Here is a 14,371-nt window from a genome sequence, read left to right on the forward strand (position 1 = left end):
GGGGCCTGGGTGGCAGAGACCCCTCTCTCCAACATGCCAAAGAGGCTCTGCTGCCCTCCAAGAGGCCAAAGGAAGAATCCTTCTTGTCTCCTAAGGGTGGAGGGTGGTTGGAGCCAGGAGAAAGGCCTCCTGAGACCCCTGCCAGACAGGCACCTTGGGAAGAAGAGAAGAGGAGAGGGCTTTGCCCAAGGAAGCTGGGAAGGTCCCAGAGTGGGAGCAGCATCATGGTGCTCCATGGGACGACCCTCCCTCCATGGGAGGGGCCACAAGGCGAGCCTAGGACTCTGAACCCTCTCTTCAACCTGACCCAGCTTCCAGCCACAGGCACCCTCCCCTCCTGGCAGCGAAGGGGAGAAGGTCTGCATGGACCACTCCACTATGGAGTTCACTCTTCCTCCACCCCACCGCTGTGGAGATCCGCTCCGATCAAGAGTCAGAGAACCACAGCTCTAGACCTGGCTGAAGGTGACTAGGTGACCTCAAGCAGTTCATTTAGCCTCTCTGAGCCTCAGTTTCCTCATCTGTGTAACGGAAGCTTCAGCCCCTACCTTGAAATACTGCCGGGAAGGGGGAAATTGCTCCTGCCACCTGGGGATTAATCATTACCCTGGAACGCTTCCCAAGGCCGTCAAGGAACACTCACCCCTTGCCAGATGCTCCTGCTGTGGAGGGCTCTCAGAGTGAGGCTGAGGTCCTGGACAGGGGAATGGGGGGCCCCCAAGGCCAGCTGGACCTGGCCACTGCCTCCCCACTCAGCCACAGCCCCCAGGGCCTTGCGCCAGTCCAGAAGCCCATCCAGGGACACCTTTGGCCAATGTTCTGTTTCATGTGCAGGACAACCCTCCTCAATGCCCCGACCATAGTGTGCCCAAACACCCTCAGGAAGGAGGGACCGCTGCCTGTGCCCGGGGGCGGGGGAGGGGGGCCCGGAGCCTCCTGCCAGCCTCCTATGGGAAGGAAGTGGTGCCATCTCACCCCATTGTCTTTCTCTCCTACTTCCACCTGGCTGGCTTCCCTCAGTGCCCCTCCTGCCTGCCGCCCAAGGGGCCTGACCTCTGACTTGGCAGGGAGGGGAGTAGAGCCCAGGGACAGAGGCCAATTCGCCCTGTTAGTGGTGGGTGTTCTTCCTGACCCCACCACCAGGCCTTTGCTATAACCCCAACAAGGACTCCGAGGGCACGCACAGACCAGGGTCTGTTAGGGTAGGGAGGGGGCTGCTCACCTCCGGAGACTGCGTGTGTGCGCGCGGGTGTGTGTACACAAGGTTTCTTCTCCAAGCCCAGGCGCCCTGCAGCTGGCACCAAACCCTGAAGGGCGCGGAAACCGCCCCGTGAATTCCCACTGAGTCCTCAGATCCTGCCGAGCCAGGGGAGGCGACGAGGGGGCGCCCAACTGCGTGACGCGTGTGCCCTGCTCTGCCGCGGGTCAGGGACGGGGGCGGGGGAATGCGCCCTGTCTCTGGGGATGCAAGGACACCACTACCCTCCCCACTCAGGGTCGTTGATCTGAGGCCCCCACTTCCCTCCTCTGAGGACAGGAGCGCCTCCCCCTGGGGGGCGCTAGGGCTTGGGCCCCTCTCCAGGGATGGAGGAAACGCGCCCACTTGCCACAGTCCCTCCTCTAAACCCCAAATGTCCTCACCTGGGGTGGGCGGAAAACCAGACTCCTGACCCACCCAGGGGGTTGGGACCAGAGCCCCCTGGATGCGGCCTGGACCAAGTCCCCCAGGCTGGGGGTTCGGCCGACCCAGCCCAGGCCTCCCCCACTTTTCCAGCCGCTGTCAAGCCCTGCTGCCCTCACCCCTCACCCCTCACCCCTGGAGACCCAGGTCCCCCGCGCGTTCGCCCCCACCCTCCGTCCTGGCCGCCCGTGCGGGGTCTTGGCTGCGGGCTGACGGGAGCCCGGACACCTCCGTCCCTTTCTCCTTTCCAGGGCCGCAGCCCCAGCGGGGCGCACTCACCGCGGGCCTGGGCCGGGGGCGTCCTGGGCTCGGCACTCCGGTGCCCGCGGCCGCCGCTGCAGCTCTGCTCCTACGCGGCCGGCGCTCGCCGCCGCCGCCGCAGTTCGGGGAGGGGGATGTCACGTGACCACAGAGCGCTCTTTCCCCGGCGCCGCTCCCCCTCACTGCGGAGCCCGAGTCGCGGGCGCGGGAGCAGCGGGGAGGCCCCAGCCCTGCCGACCCGCCGCCCCGCCCAGACGCGCCGCAGGTCCGGGAGGAGGGCTCTCGGTGCCATTTTACAGGCGGGGAAACTGAGGACCAGAGCGGGGCAGGGACTGGCTCCGGGTTACACAGCTAGACAGTGGCAGGACCTGGGCGAGAGTTCAGCGGTTCAGGCAATAGCACATGCTCCAAGGGGACAGGGACAACTTCTGGAGCAAGTGGAGACGTGTGGTTAGGTGGTGGCCACAGCACCCATGGGCTCCGCTTGTCTGTAGGGGCGGGAGGCTTCGCTGGGCGAGGAGGCTGCTACGCCCTGGCTAACTCCCTCCTCACCCGGACGCCTGGTGAGCTTCCTGGCAAAGGCCACGCGGTGACCCTCGCCAGCCCATTCGCGGCTCTCGGACTTTCTGCCTGGACTGGGCAGCTCGTCCCCGCCCAACCTAACCTGGGTCCAGGGCGTGGGTGGGGAGGGGAGTCGGGGGCCAGGAGGAGAGTGGGATCAAGACGAGAGTGAAAACCCAGGCACAGAGTGGACGCAGACATCACCTCAGCCTGACTTCCAAGGCCCTGGGAGAGTTAGACTTGCCCCAAGTCCGCAGCAAGTGAGAGGCCTGCCCACTCGAGTCCCCTCTTGGATGGTCAGCAGAGCCTGAGGCTCCCGCGCCCCACTCCCCACCAAGGGGAGCCTTCACCCACACCTCTTCCTGTTCACTGAGCTTCCTCCCAAGGGACAGCACACATGAAGCAAAGAAACACTCAGTGAGTCTGCAAGGCCAGAGCTGCAGGGACAACGGGCGAGGGTATGGTTGGTGCCTCCAAGGTCATGAACTCATCACAGAACATTCATGTTCCAGGGGGATCGCTGAGATATCTGGATCTCACCCCAATGTTCTAAGAACTGGGAAAACAGGCTGCAAATGGTGCAAAGACAAAGCTCCGTTTCAGTTGTTTGGAATTTGTGGGTCAAGCCGACAGGGTCCTCCAAGGTTAGCATGTCCAACAGGCCCACTTGACAGATAAGATTTAGGGAGGAGAAAGTCCAAGTCATGTACTCAATGTATTTCCTGGGCATCTGCTGTGTGCTTAAAACCACAACTGTCACTCCCAGTTCCCGCTATTTTCCCGGCTACATGGGCTGCATTTCATAAAAGATCTGAGGTCTTCAACAACCCTTACATCAGCCTCTGGAGGATCTGAGATACACAGGTCTCCAGGTGTTTAGCCCCACAGGAGCCAGGGACCAGATCCATGTTTCCCGGCAAGACGCTCACCCAGTGGAGAAGCGGTAAGGGGAACAGCAGGAAATGCCCCGCCCTCATCCCACCCACCCACGTGTGAAAGGGCAGAGGGGAAGGTGGGAAATCAGGCACTTGTTCTTTCCAGCCCTCTGTGTTTGACTTCTCCCTCCTGCAAGCTTCCCCAGCTGTGTGTGGCAAAGAGACCCCTGCCCAGGGGGGTTTCTCAAACTTCTGAGAGCACAGGAGCGATCTGTGGACGCAGATTCAGATTCAGTGGGCCTGGAGTCTGAGCTTGTGCAATTATAACGAAGCTTTGAAGCGTTCATTGCAGGCGCCGCCCGGCTGCAGACATCCTGAGCAGCACTGGTAGAAACAAGGCAAGTTGTCAGGACAAGAGGAAGACTCCTGCAGCATCACAAGCTCAATCAGGGCCCACCTGACCCCAGGAGCCCTTTGATTTTCTGGCTATGAATACACCAGGACTACATAGTTGGCTCAAACAGTGTAATGAAAAGGGAAGAAGTTGAATGAGGCTGGCCAAGGTGCTTCGGGGGATGGTACGGAAGGCTGTGTGGGGTAGCAACTGCTCCAGACAGGTATGTCCTGCAGGGCTCTGGTCCTGGGAGATGCTTGGTGAAACACATCCTATTTAGGAAATGCCAGCTGAATGCCTATAGACCTTCAAGGGCAGCATGTACTGGAGCTGGCTCGTCTACAGCAGGGGCGGGGCTTGCAGATCTCAGAAGTGCACGGATTCCAGGATCCTTTGAAACGCCACCTCTCTACCTATCCTTTGGCTTTTTTATGCATTGCTCCTTGAATTCAATTCGGAACACAATCTCAATGCTGCTTCTGGCTTCCCTAAGTCCTGTTCGAAAAGGGCCCCTTTCTTCTCCATGCTGTAAGACAAGACCTTCAACTCTAGCCAGGCATTGCTGATGACTGCTGATCCCAGAGTGCTGAGCGTCCCACCTGAGCTGGAGGGAGGGGGCGGATGAAAACTCTGGAGATGCAGAAATGCAGCCAGCCAAGGAGTACAGCTGTGTGACCTCCTTCATGGTCCCATAACCTTTTGGAGTCTGGGCCTGCAGACTCCAAGGCCCCTAAGAGCCCAAGAGCCTTAAATTAGCATGGGGGTACTGAATGTCCCCGACCCTGACTGAGTAGACCAAAGAATGAAGCCTCTTCTGTGCCAGGCATCTCTACTTCTTCTTTATAATCAAGGAGCTTTTCAATTACAGCATTTTCCCCTTTACAGAAAATCTCCCTCAATGCAAGAGGCCTATAATCTCCCATGTATCCTGGGGGGCACCATTCTGAGACTGTGAGGGCCCCTGGCGAGGAGGCAGCACGTGCTGTAGGGGGCTGGGCACAGAGCCTGGCATGGAGCCTAGCTACTGAGGGGGAAGATTGGACAAAGGCCCCGGAGCTTTGCTTTCCCTGCCCTATTTCAATCCAAACCACTCAGGACTGACCACTCATGCATGGCTGCCTCTGGGCACAAGCCTTGTCTCAGACACTTAATATGCTGCGACCCAGCCACCATCTCTGTGCCCCTGATCACCGAGAAATGAAAGCTGGCTTTCAAAATCTGGCATCCAAGAAGGCTGGAGAATGAAAACATGGGTGGCACCACAGTCAACTCCAAACAATGCATGAGGCTGTGGGTGAGGGAGGGGGGAAGGGTCCTAAAATGAGAATGATGCGTCTTGGAAATAACTCCCTATCACTGCCCACCCACTCCTTCCCAGTCAGATCAAACGGGAGAAAAACTAAGATAGGGACGGCACACTAGAGCAAGTAGGGAAACCAGACTCCAAAGCAGCAAGTCCTCAAGGTGTGCTGTCCATGGAGCAGCAGGTAAGGTCTAGGACAGGCCGGCAAGGAGGGTAGGCTTCAGGGGCAGCTTGGAGCAGAGGACAGTTCCACTCTAAGCAGAGCAAGACAGGATGAAGAGTGGCAGTCGGCACCATGGCACATGCATCAGGGAAGGACCACAGGCCCCCGTCTGGGTGGGAGGCTGCCAAGCTGGTGCAGCAGACATGGCAGAGACTACTGGGAGACCCACCCTGGGGTTAAAGGTCCTTGGATCATGAATGTGAACAGTTAGGAAGTCCCTGTTTTGAGGACAAAGAAAAAAAGCCTGAAGGTGGGGACAGGACTGGTCAAACCAAAGAAATAACAAGAGCTCTTCCCCAAGGGGCCACAGGAGAACTTCTAACAGATTCCAAAGTAGTCGTTCATTATTCCTTACTGAGAACAAATCATGTGGGCCACTGTAGGAATACAGTGGTAAGATGGCCAGAGTCCTGCTCTCAGGGAGCTACAACACTCTAGCACTAATTAGGCTGATTCACTTGGTGGGGATGGAGTGGTTTTAGGTGCAGACATAAAATCCAGCCTGGCCCTAACTCTGGCTTCCAGTACGAGAAATAAACAACGCACTCTAGTTCCAGAATTGCAGACAATGTTCTAGCATGACCTGGGGCCTCTTTCATCTACAGAGTCAGAGACATGCTGTGGATGAGTGAGAAGATGCTACAAAAACTCCAGACACAAACCAACCAAAGAGGCAGCTCAGAGACTAATACAACATGAGAAGTCCTGAGAGGTATCCTGTTTGGTGGCTTTCCAAATGTACTGCCTGGAGCTTCCTCAAGGGAGTGGGTGGGCGTGGGAGGAGCCCCCATTATCTCCTTCCACGGAGTTCATGTTTGACAACTTCTACACATCCCACTTCCTTTCAGAGAGAACACTGAGGCTCAAAGGGGAACAGACTTGTCCAGGATCATAAAAGGAACCGGTTGCAGTTTAGCATTCCCTCGGTTACAAAACACCAGAGCACCAGGGAAAGGAAAACCCAGATTCCACTGTGCAGAGGCCAGTGTGCCAGCAGGCAACAATCCCACCTAGGCAGTGGCTGCCTCGGCCTCTTGGCCTCCCTGGAGTGTGTGCCCCACTTCCTGTGGCTGAGGGCCTGCCTTGCCTGGCAGCACTAATGCAGATCTGGAATTCAAGCTGCCATTCCAGCTGCTGTTATAAGGCTGGCTCCCTCCCTGCCCGAGAGCAATTTCACTTCAAAGGCCCTCCAAGTCCTTGAAAGCAGGGTTTTTTTTTTTTTTTAAGCATGTTGGGGAGAAACAGATGATGCCCTCTATTTGAGATCAATATAGTAATTATGTTGGACAAGCTCTCAGGGCTAACTTCAGGGGGAATTCACAGCCTCATGAATGAGGAGTGTGAAAGCACACAGAATGAGAAGGACCAGCGTGCCCCGCGCCCCACCCCCACTTGTGGGATGCAGCCCATTCCTCAGTAGGATCCCCTTCTGCAGCAACCTTGGTCTGGCCTCTGCTGGGTAAGACACAGCAGAGGCTCAATCCATTACAAGCTGGTGCAAGTCCCAATTCTAATGTCAAACCAGGTCAAGCACGGTGGCTCACAGCTGTAATCCCTGCACTTTGGGAGGGCGAGGTGGGCAGATCACTTGAGGTCAGGAGTTCAAGACCAGCCTGGCCAACATGGTGAAACCTCATCTCTTTGGGAAGCTGAGGCACAAGAATCGCTTGAACCCAGGAGGCGGAGGTTGCAGTGAGCCAAGATTGTGCCACTGCACTCAAGCCTGGGTGACAGAACAAGACTCAATCTCTAAAATAAAAGTCACACCAACGTCACTTTGAAGAGGTCATACAACTCCTGGCAAGCCACAATGAATTCTGCAACCTCCTCTTTCCTGAAATCTAGTGAGGCTCAAAGAGATCAGATCCTTAAACCTCACCATATGCAGAAATCTCACATGGTTTATTTGATAAGAACTGGTTCTATCATTTGTTGGGGGAGGGGAGACGTAAGAAATACCTGTTACATGTACTCTACCCTTGAATGATATTCCTCACTAAGTATCACCAGATAAATAAATAATGAAAAACCACAATTCTCAGACCAGGAAGTGACCTCTGAGTGCCAGCCACAGGCCTCTGCATGGCTTTGCTTCCAGTGCCCACAGAGCCCTGCCTCATAGGCTCAAGACATCTGTTCCTGATGTTCTTTACAATGACAATCAAAACAACTGAGGCTGCCCCTTTGGGGCAGAAACTGCCTATCACCAAGACATAAATCTTCAACATGCATTCTAAGCGTGTTTCAAATACCTTTCAACATGACCCTGCGAACAACACTGAACTGATAAGCATTGGCTTCATTACCCTTACGGGCCAGGAGGAAAGATTTAAGTAACAGGATGCTCAAACACCTGTCTAATTATCATTTGAGCTGAAAGGGCTTGAAGTAAAAGGTAGTTTCTAAAGTTCTCAGAGAAGACACTCCAGGTAGCTTGGCTAGGTAGTTTGTTACAAGACCTGTTTTTGAAGACTTGCAAGAGATTTCCACAGCATTTCCTCAGAAAGGCTACAGTTTTTCTAAAAACAAAAATAATATAAAGCCTTTTACCTTAACAGTATTTATTATTGCTTAATCCTCTGAATGTAGTAAACAAAAACAGCAAATACTGCCATTTTTAGAGAGGAAAAAACTAAGGTAAAGCGGGATTAAGTAACTTTGCTTAGTTACAAGGTCAATGGTGAAATTATCTGTAACACAGGTGGTCCGAATTCTATAGCTTCACACTTTCAACACTTGCCTACGTTTATGTGCTATCTGGATAGCCAGCAGACTCCTCAGCCCAATGAACAGCCAGAATGGAAAAAAACCATCAAGGTTTGGGATATATGCGATGGAGAAGTGGTTTTCCGTCTTCCAACAAGACTGTCTACCTGGCACACAGGACCTAACACAGAAATGTTGCTCAGGGTAACCAATGAAGTGCTACCTACCATTTTACTAATGTTCATAATTTATACTTTAATGAAAAACAGAGGGTTCCAATAATGTTGATAATCAAATCCCCAGCCAGTATTTCTGCCCATAGAATGTCTAGATGGGTGGATGGGCAGGGGGTTAGTGATTCCAGCTTTCAGAATTATAAATGTTGCTGTTGACAAAACCCCGTACCGTGGGGTGGGGTCGGGAGTATGGGGTGTTATCATAGAGGTGACATTTTTTTTTTTTTTTTTGTGACAGGGTCTCACTCTGTTGCCCAAGCTGAACGCAGTGGTGTGATCACAGCTCACCACAACCTCGACCTCTTGGGGTCAAGCAATTCTCCTGCCTCAGCCTCCTGAGTAGCTGGGACCACCAGCATACCTGGCTAATTTTTGTTTTTTTTGTAGAGATGAAGTCTCACTATGTTGCTCAGGCTGGGAAAATCTTCTTAAAATGAAAAAATGCTGCCTTTTAGTCTGCATGCACTCTGTTCGCAGTCCCCTGCAACACTGAGTAAGCTGAGGACTGAAATGGCCCAGAGAAAGGATGTGATTCTATAACAGGAAAGACAGGCTTTCCTCCCCACTTCACTTCAGCAGTTTGTTTAGACAGAGATAAATCATCCCTTGGGTTTTTACAACAGGTCATTCAACCTGAGCATTAGATTCCAATATTAACCAGAGTCTGATGGACAGATAAATCTATGATCACATGGACCAACCAAAAGGACATTTAAAATAACTGAAAAATTCACTCTGGATTATGATTCCACTGAAGTAAAGGGACACTCGTATCTTTTTAATTTGGCAGGAAAGTAATTCTAAACAATAAAGTTCATAAATACACAGAAAGATACTTATTCCCCAGGGAATGAAGACATCCAAATGCAGCCTGTATTTCAGTTAATGGCAACAATTTGTACTAGTGTAGTATGTTGTACACATCAGTTTGAGATCAAAGAATGGTCAGAAATATAAAGAGGAAAAGACTCAAGCCTCATAATACCTCATAAAGGAGACTGATCTAATACAAAGTACACATGCATGGCATTAGAACCCCAACAGAAGGTGTCTCTGCACTTTTCACAGTCCAGAAGGCAAATGGACTCCACCTATTTGTAATTACAGATGAAATGAGAATTGGGCTTTAGGTTATACCTTTACCCTGTACAAAGTGAAAAGGGTGACAATGCAAAGCCATTTAATACAAGCATATGCTTCTTAGCAACTCTGCCTCCCATGTGTGGGAGAGGCCCATGCCCAGGGTTTCTAAGAGCACGGGAGTGGCCTGTGGATGCAGACTCTGCTTCAGCGGGTCTAAGGCCTGAGCTCCTGCCTTTGTAATAAGGCTTCATAGTGTCACTGGAGCTGCTGGGAGGCAGACACCTTGAGCAGTGCTGGCAGAACAAGGCAGCAGGAGGTTGTTGGAGCAGGAGTTAAGACGACCCTGAGCCAAGTGCAGACTCCTGCAGCCTCGCCTGCTCACTCAGGGCCAGCCTCACCCCTGGGCAGATATAATAAATAAACCAGTACCAGAGTAGGTACTGGCATGAAAGATTTACAAAAGGCTGTTATTTTGTACCACTGCAGGAGGAAAAAATGCCCAAGTAACAAATTTTAAAACTGTTATCAATAGCAAATTGGGGAAAATGTTATCAGATTTCTGGGGGCTACTAACATGTTTATGTCAATCCCCAAAAAGAAGCTTCTCTGGCCAACAAGCTTCTCTATAAGGAAACGGAAGCAGCTTCATCAAGCATTGTGCAAACTTTTACAGAAGTCTTTACCTTGGGAAAGAATAAGTTTGTGTTATTACTTTTAGGCTCCTGCATTCATTTCTTTGGAGCTAATAAAACAATGAGATCTGAAAATCAGGATCCATCAGCTCAACTTGAAGTCCTTCCCCTGTGTCAACGCAAAGGCCAGAAGAGATGGTCCCTTAGTGCTGCTCTAACCTTCCCCTACAGGCTCATTACAGACCCCCTGCCTCCTCAGGGGGCACAGACTGAATACATCAGAAATACAGAGGGGAAACACAAACACGAAGTTAGAATCTTACCAAGCAGCCACAATTACGCTGATAAAAGGAGCTATTCAAAAGGGATGCTGCCAAGGTCACCGGGTCTCAAATCAAAATCTGCCTCCCCATCCATTATCTGAGTTTGAATTTTCATGAAAGGGGGGAAAAGCCTTGCACAAACCCAAGGCCAAGAAAAGTGCTAACAAGAGAGATGCCTAAGCTAGCATCTCAGCCACAGACATGTACATACGTACTCAACAGAGGGAACTTTATTTTTGAGGAAAAACTCCCGTCTTAAGTTCAATTTTTAAAAATCCTTCAATATTCTTAAGAATATTGCTTCGGTTAGGTGTTGTTAAGAACGATAATCCTGAGTTGGATGAACAGCACATCCCATCCATATATTATTTTCCTTTTTAAAACAATGATCTGAAAGATCCTCTCAGGGCATTTTGGAAGAATGCTTTCAAAAAGGGAACTGAGGTCCAAGAAACAGTGACATGGAGGATAGGAAGAACAAATGTTATAGAAACCTTGTGTTTTCCGAATATACTTTAGTCTGATTTACTCTTCTGATAGGTAGTTAGATTTTTTTTTTTTTTTCCAAACGTGCCAGGTACATTTTCCCACTTTTGAATAACAGCAAAACCGGAGGAAGATGCTTTCACAAATGTTCTCCATCCTTTCTGAAATGCACCAAAGCAAAAAGCCTCTGAAGTCAAAAACTGAGACACAATTCCTTGCTCATTGCAGGAGACAGCAGGTGCCCCCTCCTTTACCCAACACCAAGAGACAGACGGCCGGGCAGGTGTAGGCAGGTGGCGCTGCAGCGGACATGCAGAGGAGTCTAAATCTGAAGACACTTTTCCACACCTAGGACAAGTTCTTCACTTTCATGCTTTATTGAAAGTAGAATATGAATCAAAGACAGGCATTGGTAAGCAGGTTATGTCTCTAAAATTACTTTTCGTTCAGAGCAGAATGTTGTCCCATCTACTGTGGTACAATCCTTTATGGACCAACGCATCTGGTATGAGACTCAAGCAAGGAAATATAACAGAACTTTATTCCCTCCCACGACTATAAATCTGGTATGTAAACATGATTTACTGTTACTGCTACTAAACTTGTTCTGTCTTTACTTGCCCCCTCCCACCCACCACCCCCTTAAATATAAAATTGGAAACATTTCCTTCAAGTCTGATGTCCGTCAGTGCAATCTGCTTTATTTGACATAAGGCATTTGGGACAGTCACTTTTGAATGGATCTGCCTTTTGGAAGGGGCATGTAATGGTTTAATTCTTAAATCCACCTTTGTTTAATGCCCTAACATGTCAAACTCCTCTTCCCCTCTGGTCATTTCTTAGCAGTCAGCAAGTATTCAAAGATTAATGTCCAAGAAGACCAGTACCTGGGAAAAGAAACACACATGGAAGGATAGTTGTGAACTGTAGATTAAAAGTTCATAGATTCCATTTACCAAGAACACATCATCAACAGGGAACATCCAACTTAATAAATGAATACAGCAGCAGCTTTGTGTTGGAGGATAAGAAAAAATATCAGCAGACTCCAGGCTCTCTGCTAAATCACATTTCTGTTGAAAGACATGTACTTCCTATGTGCATCTTCACACAAGCTAACCAGATTTTATTGATGCTGTCATTTAATGGCTGTTTTTCTTTTTTGAGACAGTTTCACTCTTGTCACCCAGGCTGGAGTATAGTGGTGCAATCTTGGCTCACTGCAACCTCCACCTTCTAGGTTCAAGTGATTCTCCTGCCTCAGCCTCCTGAGTAGCTGGGATTACAGGCACACACCACCACGCCTGGCTAATTTTTGTATTTTTAGTAGAGACGGGGTTTCACCACGTTGGCCAGGCTGGTATCAAACTCAAGTGATCCACCCATCTCAGCTTCCCAAAGTGCTAGGATTACAGGCGTGAGGCCCCCAGCTTGGCCAATGACCATTTTTCATAAAGACATTTTTTTGCTTTGTTTTGACCCCATCAGGAGTCCCTCTGTAGTGGTAACATGCAGACAACAAAGCTGGGCATAGAGGAAGACGTGAGGCTGGCCAATAGATTTGTCACGTATTTGCTTTAGCAAGGAACACCTGGTATGCGATTCAAACTCATTCCTTAGCAAAATCACAGCCTGTCATGGACTTTTGGAGTGACCCGCAAAGAATCAACACAGCAACAGTAAAATCCATAAATGTCAAAGGTCTGTATTTGATGACTTCTTGAATATTACTGGTGTGTGCAACTACATGGCCCAGATATAGCATGAGCACCACCATGTCCCCTCTTAAGGTAATAATCCAACAAATGCTCTAATGCTAAGTGATTGATTACATCTTTTCACTGGGCCTGATAAAATCTGGAAAATTCTTGTACCACTAATTCTTAATAGTTACATACAAACAGTTTAGCTCTAGGAGGGGACTCATAGGAAGAACTGAGGAAAGGTTAAAAATCAATCTCAAAATGCCACTAGCTAATTTCCCAACCTCCTATAAAATGAGAAAGGGAAGGCCAAATCGACATCTGGCAAGAAACAGTTCTAACACACAGGCCCCAACTGAGGTCCCATCTGAGGCCTGAGTGTTGAAAAGATAATGAAGAAGCTTGAATAAGAAATGCATTTAACTGAAATTAATTTCAGTCATGAGACTCAGATTGGATTAAAATTTAAAATCAAATCACAGTCCTCGCTTTAATAGAAAATTACAGGATGACTCTGACATTCATGAACAAAACATGACAAATATAACTTACCTTTAAACCCTTCTTCTGGCATACAAACTGAAAAAAGAAAAAAAAAAAAAAAGAATTCCAAATTGAAAAGATTGTCGTGACAGACAGTATAAGATCACTTCAATGCTTAAGGATAAGAGTTTAAAATAACTTTTGATTACCTTAGTCACTGTGTAATAATCATCTTTGAAGTTATGGATGTTATTAATCTGAGGACGGTCTTTTCTGTTTTTATCAAAGCAATATGTACGCATCATCTAAAAAGTCAAATACTGATAGGACTCAGTTTGCAACTAGAGCACACATGATGCACAACTCTAGGAGTGGCCTGGGGGAAAGCCATGTAACTGACTCCTGCGAAGTGGTCTCTCCCCTTCCTCTTCCCAAGTTCTGGAAGGAGTCACTTTTGACTCATGTAGCAGCTTCTTCTATATTTAGCCTATTTCTAAATAACATGCTTACATTGCTATTTCATAATTTTGTTTTTATTTTTTGAGAGGGAGTCTAGCTCTGTCGCCCAGGCTGGAATGCAATGGCGCATTCTTGGCTCACTGCAACCTCCGCCTCCTGGGTTCAAGCGATTCTCCTGCCTCAGCCTCCAGAGTAGCTGAGACTACTGGCACACATCACCACACCGGGCTAATTTTTGTGTTTTTAGTAGAGACAGGGTTTCACCATGTTGACCAGCTGGTCTCCCAACTCCTGACCTCAAGTGATCCACCCGTCTCAGCCTCCCAAAGTGCTGGGATTACAGGCATGAGCCACCATGCCCGGGCTATTTCACAATTTTTCCTAAAATCTACTAACTTCCTCAGTGAATGATGCAAACAGCTCTTCTACTGCTTACACAGCCCCCACCCCCACCCCATCCTCCTGATGAAGTGGCATCTGTTGTTGTTAAGCCAGTCTCCAGTACTGGCATTATTGTTTACTCCATTAATACTGGTCACAGTTGAATGCTTGGTGCACCGTGATTATATTTCCTATGTGGTATGACTTGGTTTTTCTGAGCTTGGTAACTACTGCATTACTGATGTGTTTTATTTTCTCTGTATTTATCACCAGTCCACATATAAACTCTTAAAGACCTGTAACCTCTTGAAGGCAGTCTTCATCACTTCCACTTTTCCTTGTGGCATCCCTTCCTGAAGCTTGCATCCCACTGCTCCAATATGGATCAGGTATCTTCGCTGCCTGCTGAAGAACAGCAGTTCTGAGACTTCCTTTCACCATCTTCCAGGGCATCTGATCCTACGCTGATCCCCTATTTACTGGGTCCACTGTTCATTTCTTTCTTGATTTAATGTTTAAGAAGAACAAGAAGAACACATCCTCACACAGTATCTTGGCAGATGGTGCACGACAGATCAATC

At 49.4% G+C, this 14,371-nt stretch overlaps 2 protein-coding genes across 13 annotated transcripts in view; both read right to left on the reverse strand.

The window, feature by feature from the left end:
• RAP1GAP (RAP1 GTPase activating protein) overlaps nt 1–2,119 on the reverse strand; it is a 71,875-nt gene extending 69,756 nt beyond the window's left edge. For 2 of the 3 annotated variants that reach the window (XR_004275859.1, XR_004275858.1), the window contains exon 1: nt 1,961–2,118. The gene's annotated coding sequence lies outside the window, so the exon portion shown is untranslated. Of the gene's footprint in view, nt 1–1,960 lie in introns of all 3 variants that reach the window. The other variant, XR_004275861.1, reaches the window with a different exon arrangement.
• Nucleotides 2,120–10,797: 8,678 nt separating this feature from the next.
• USP48 (ubiquitin specific peptidase 48) overlaps nt 10,798–14,371 on the reverse strand; it is a 101,189-nt gene continuing 97,615 nt past the window's right edge. For 7 of the 10 annotated variants that reach the window (XM_032300701.1, XM_032300700.1, XM_032300696.1 and 4 more), the window contains 2 exons: nt 13,020–13,046; nt 11,118–11,651 (listed from right to left, as the gene is read on the reverse strand). In XM_032300701.1, the coding sequence (XP_032156592.1) occupies nt 11,629–11,651; nt 13,020–13,046 (50 nt within the window). In that variant the 3' untranslated portion in view covers nt 11,118–11,628. Of the gene's footprint in view, nt 11,652–13,019; nt 13,047–14,371 lie in introns of all 10 variants that reach the window. The other 3 variants (XR_004275854.1, XM_032300697.1, XM_032300695.1) reach the window with 2 other exon arrangements.

Source organism: Sapajus apella, unplaced genomic scaffold, assembly GCF_009761245.1.
Source record: "Sapajus apella isolate SASKATOON/1434 unplaced genomic scaffold, GSC_monkey_1.0 scaffold43, whole genome shotgun sequence".
Taxonomy (NCBI): Eukaryota; Metazoa; Chordata; class Mammalia; order Primates; family Cebidae; genus Sapajus; species Sapajus apella.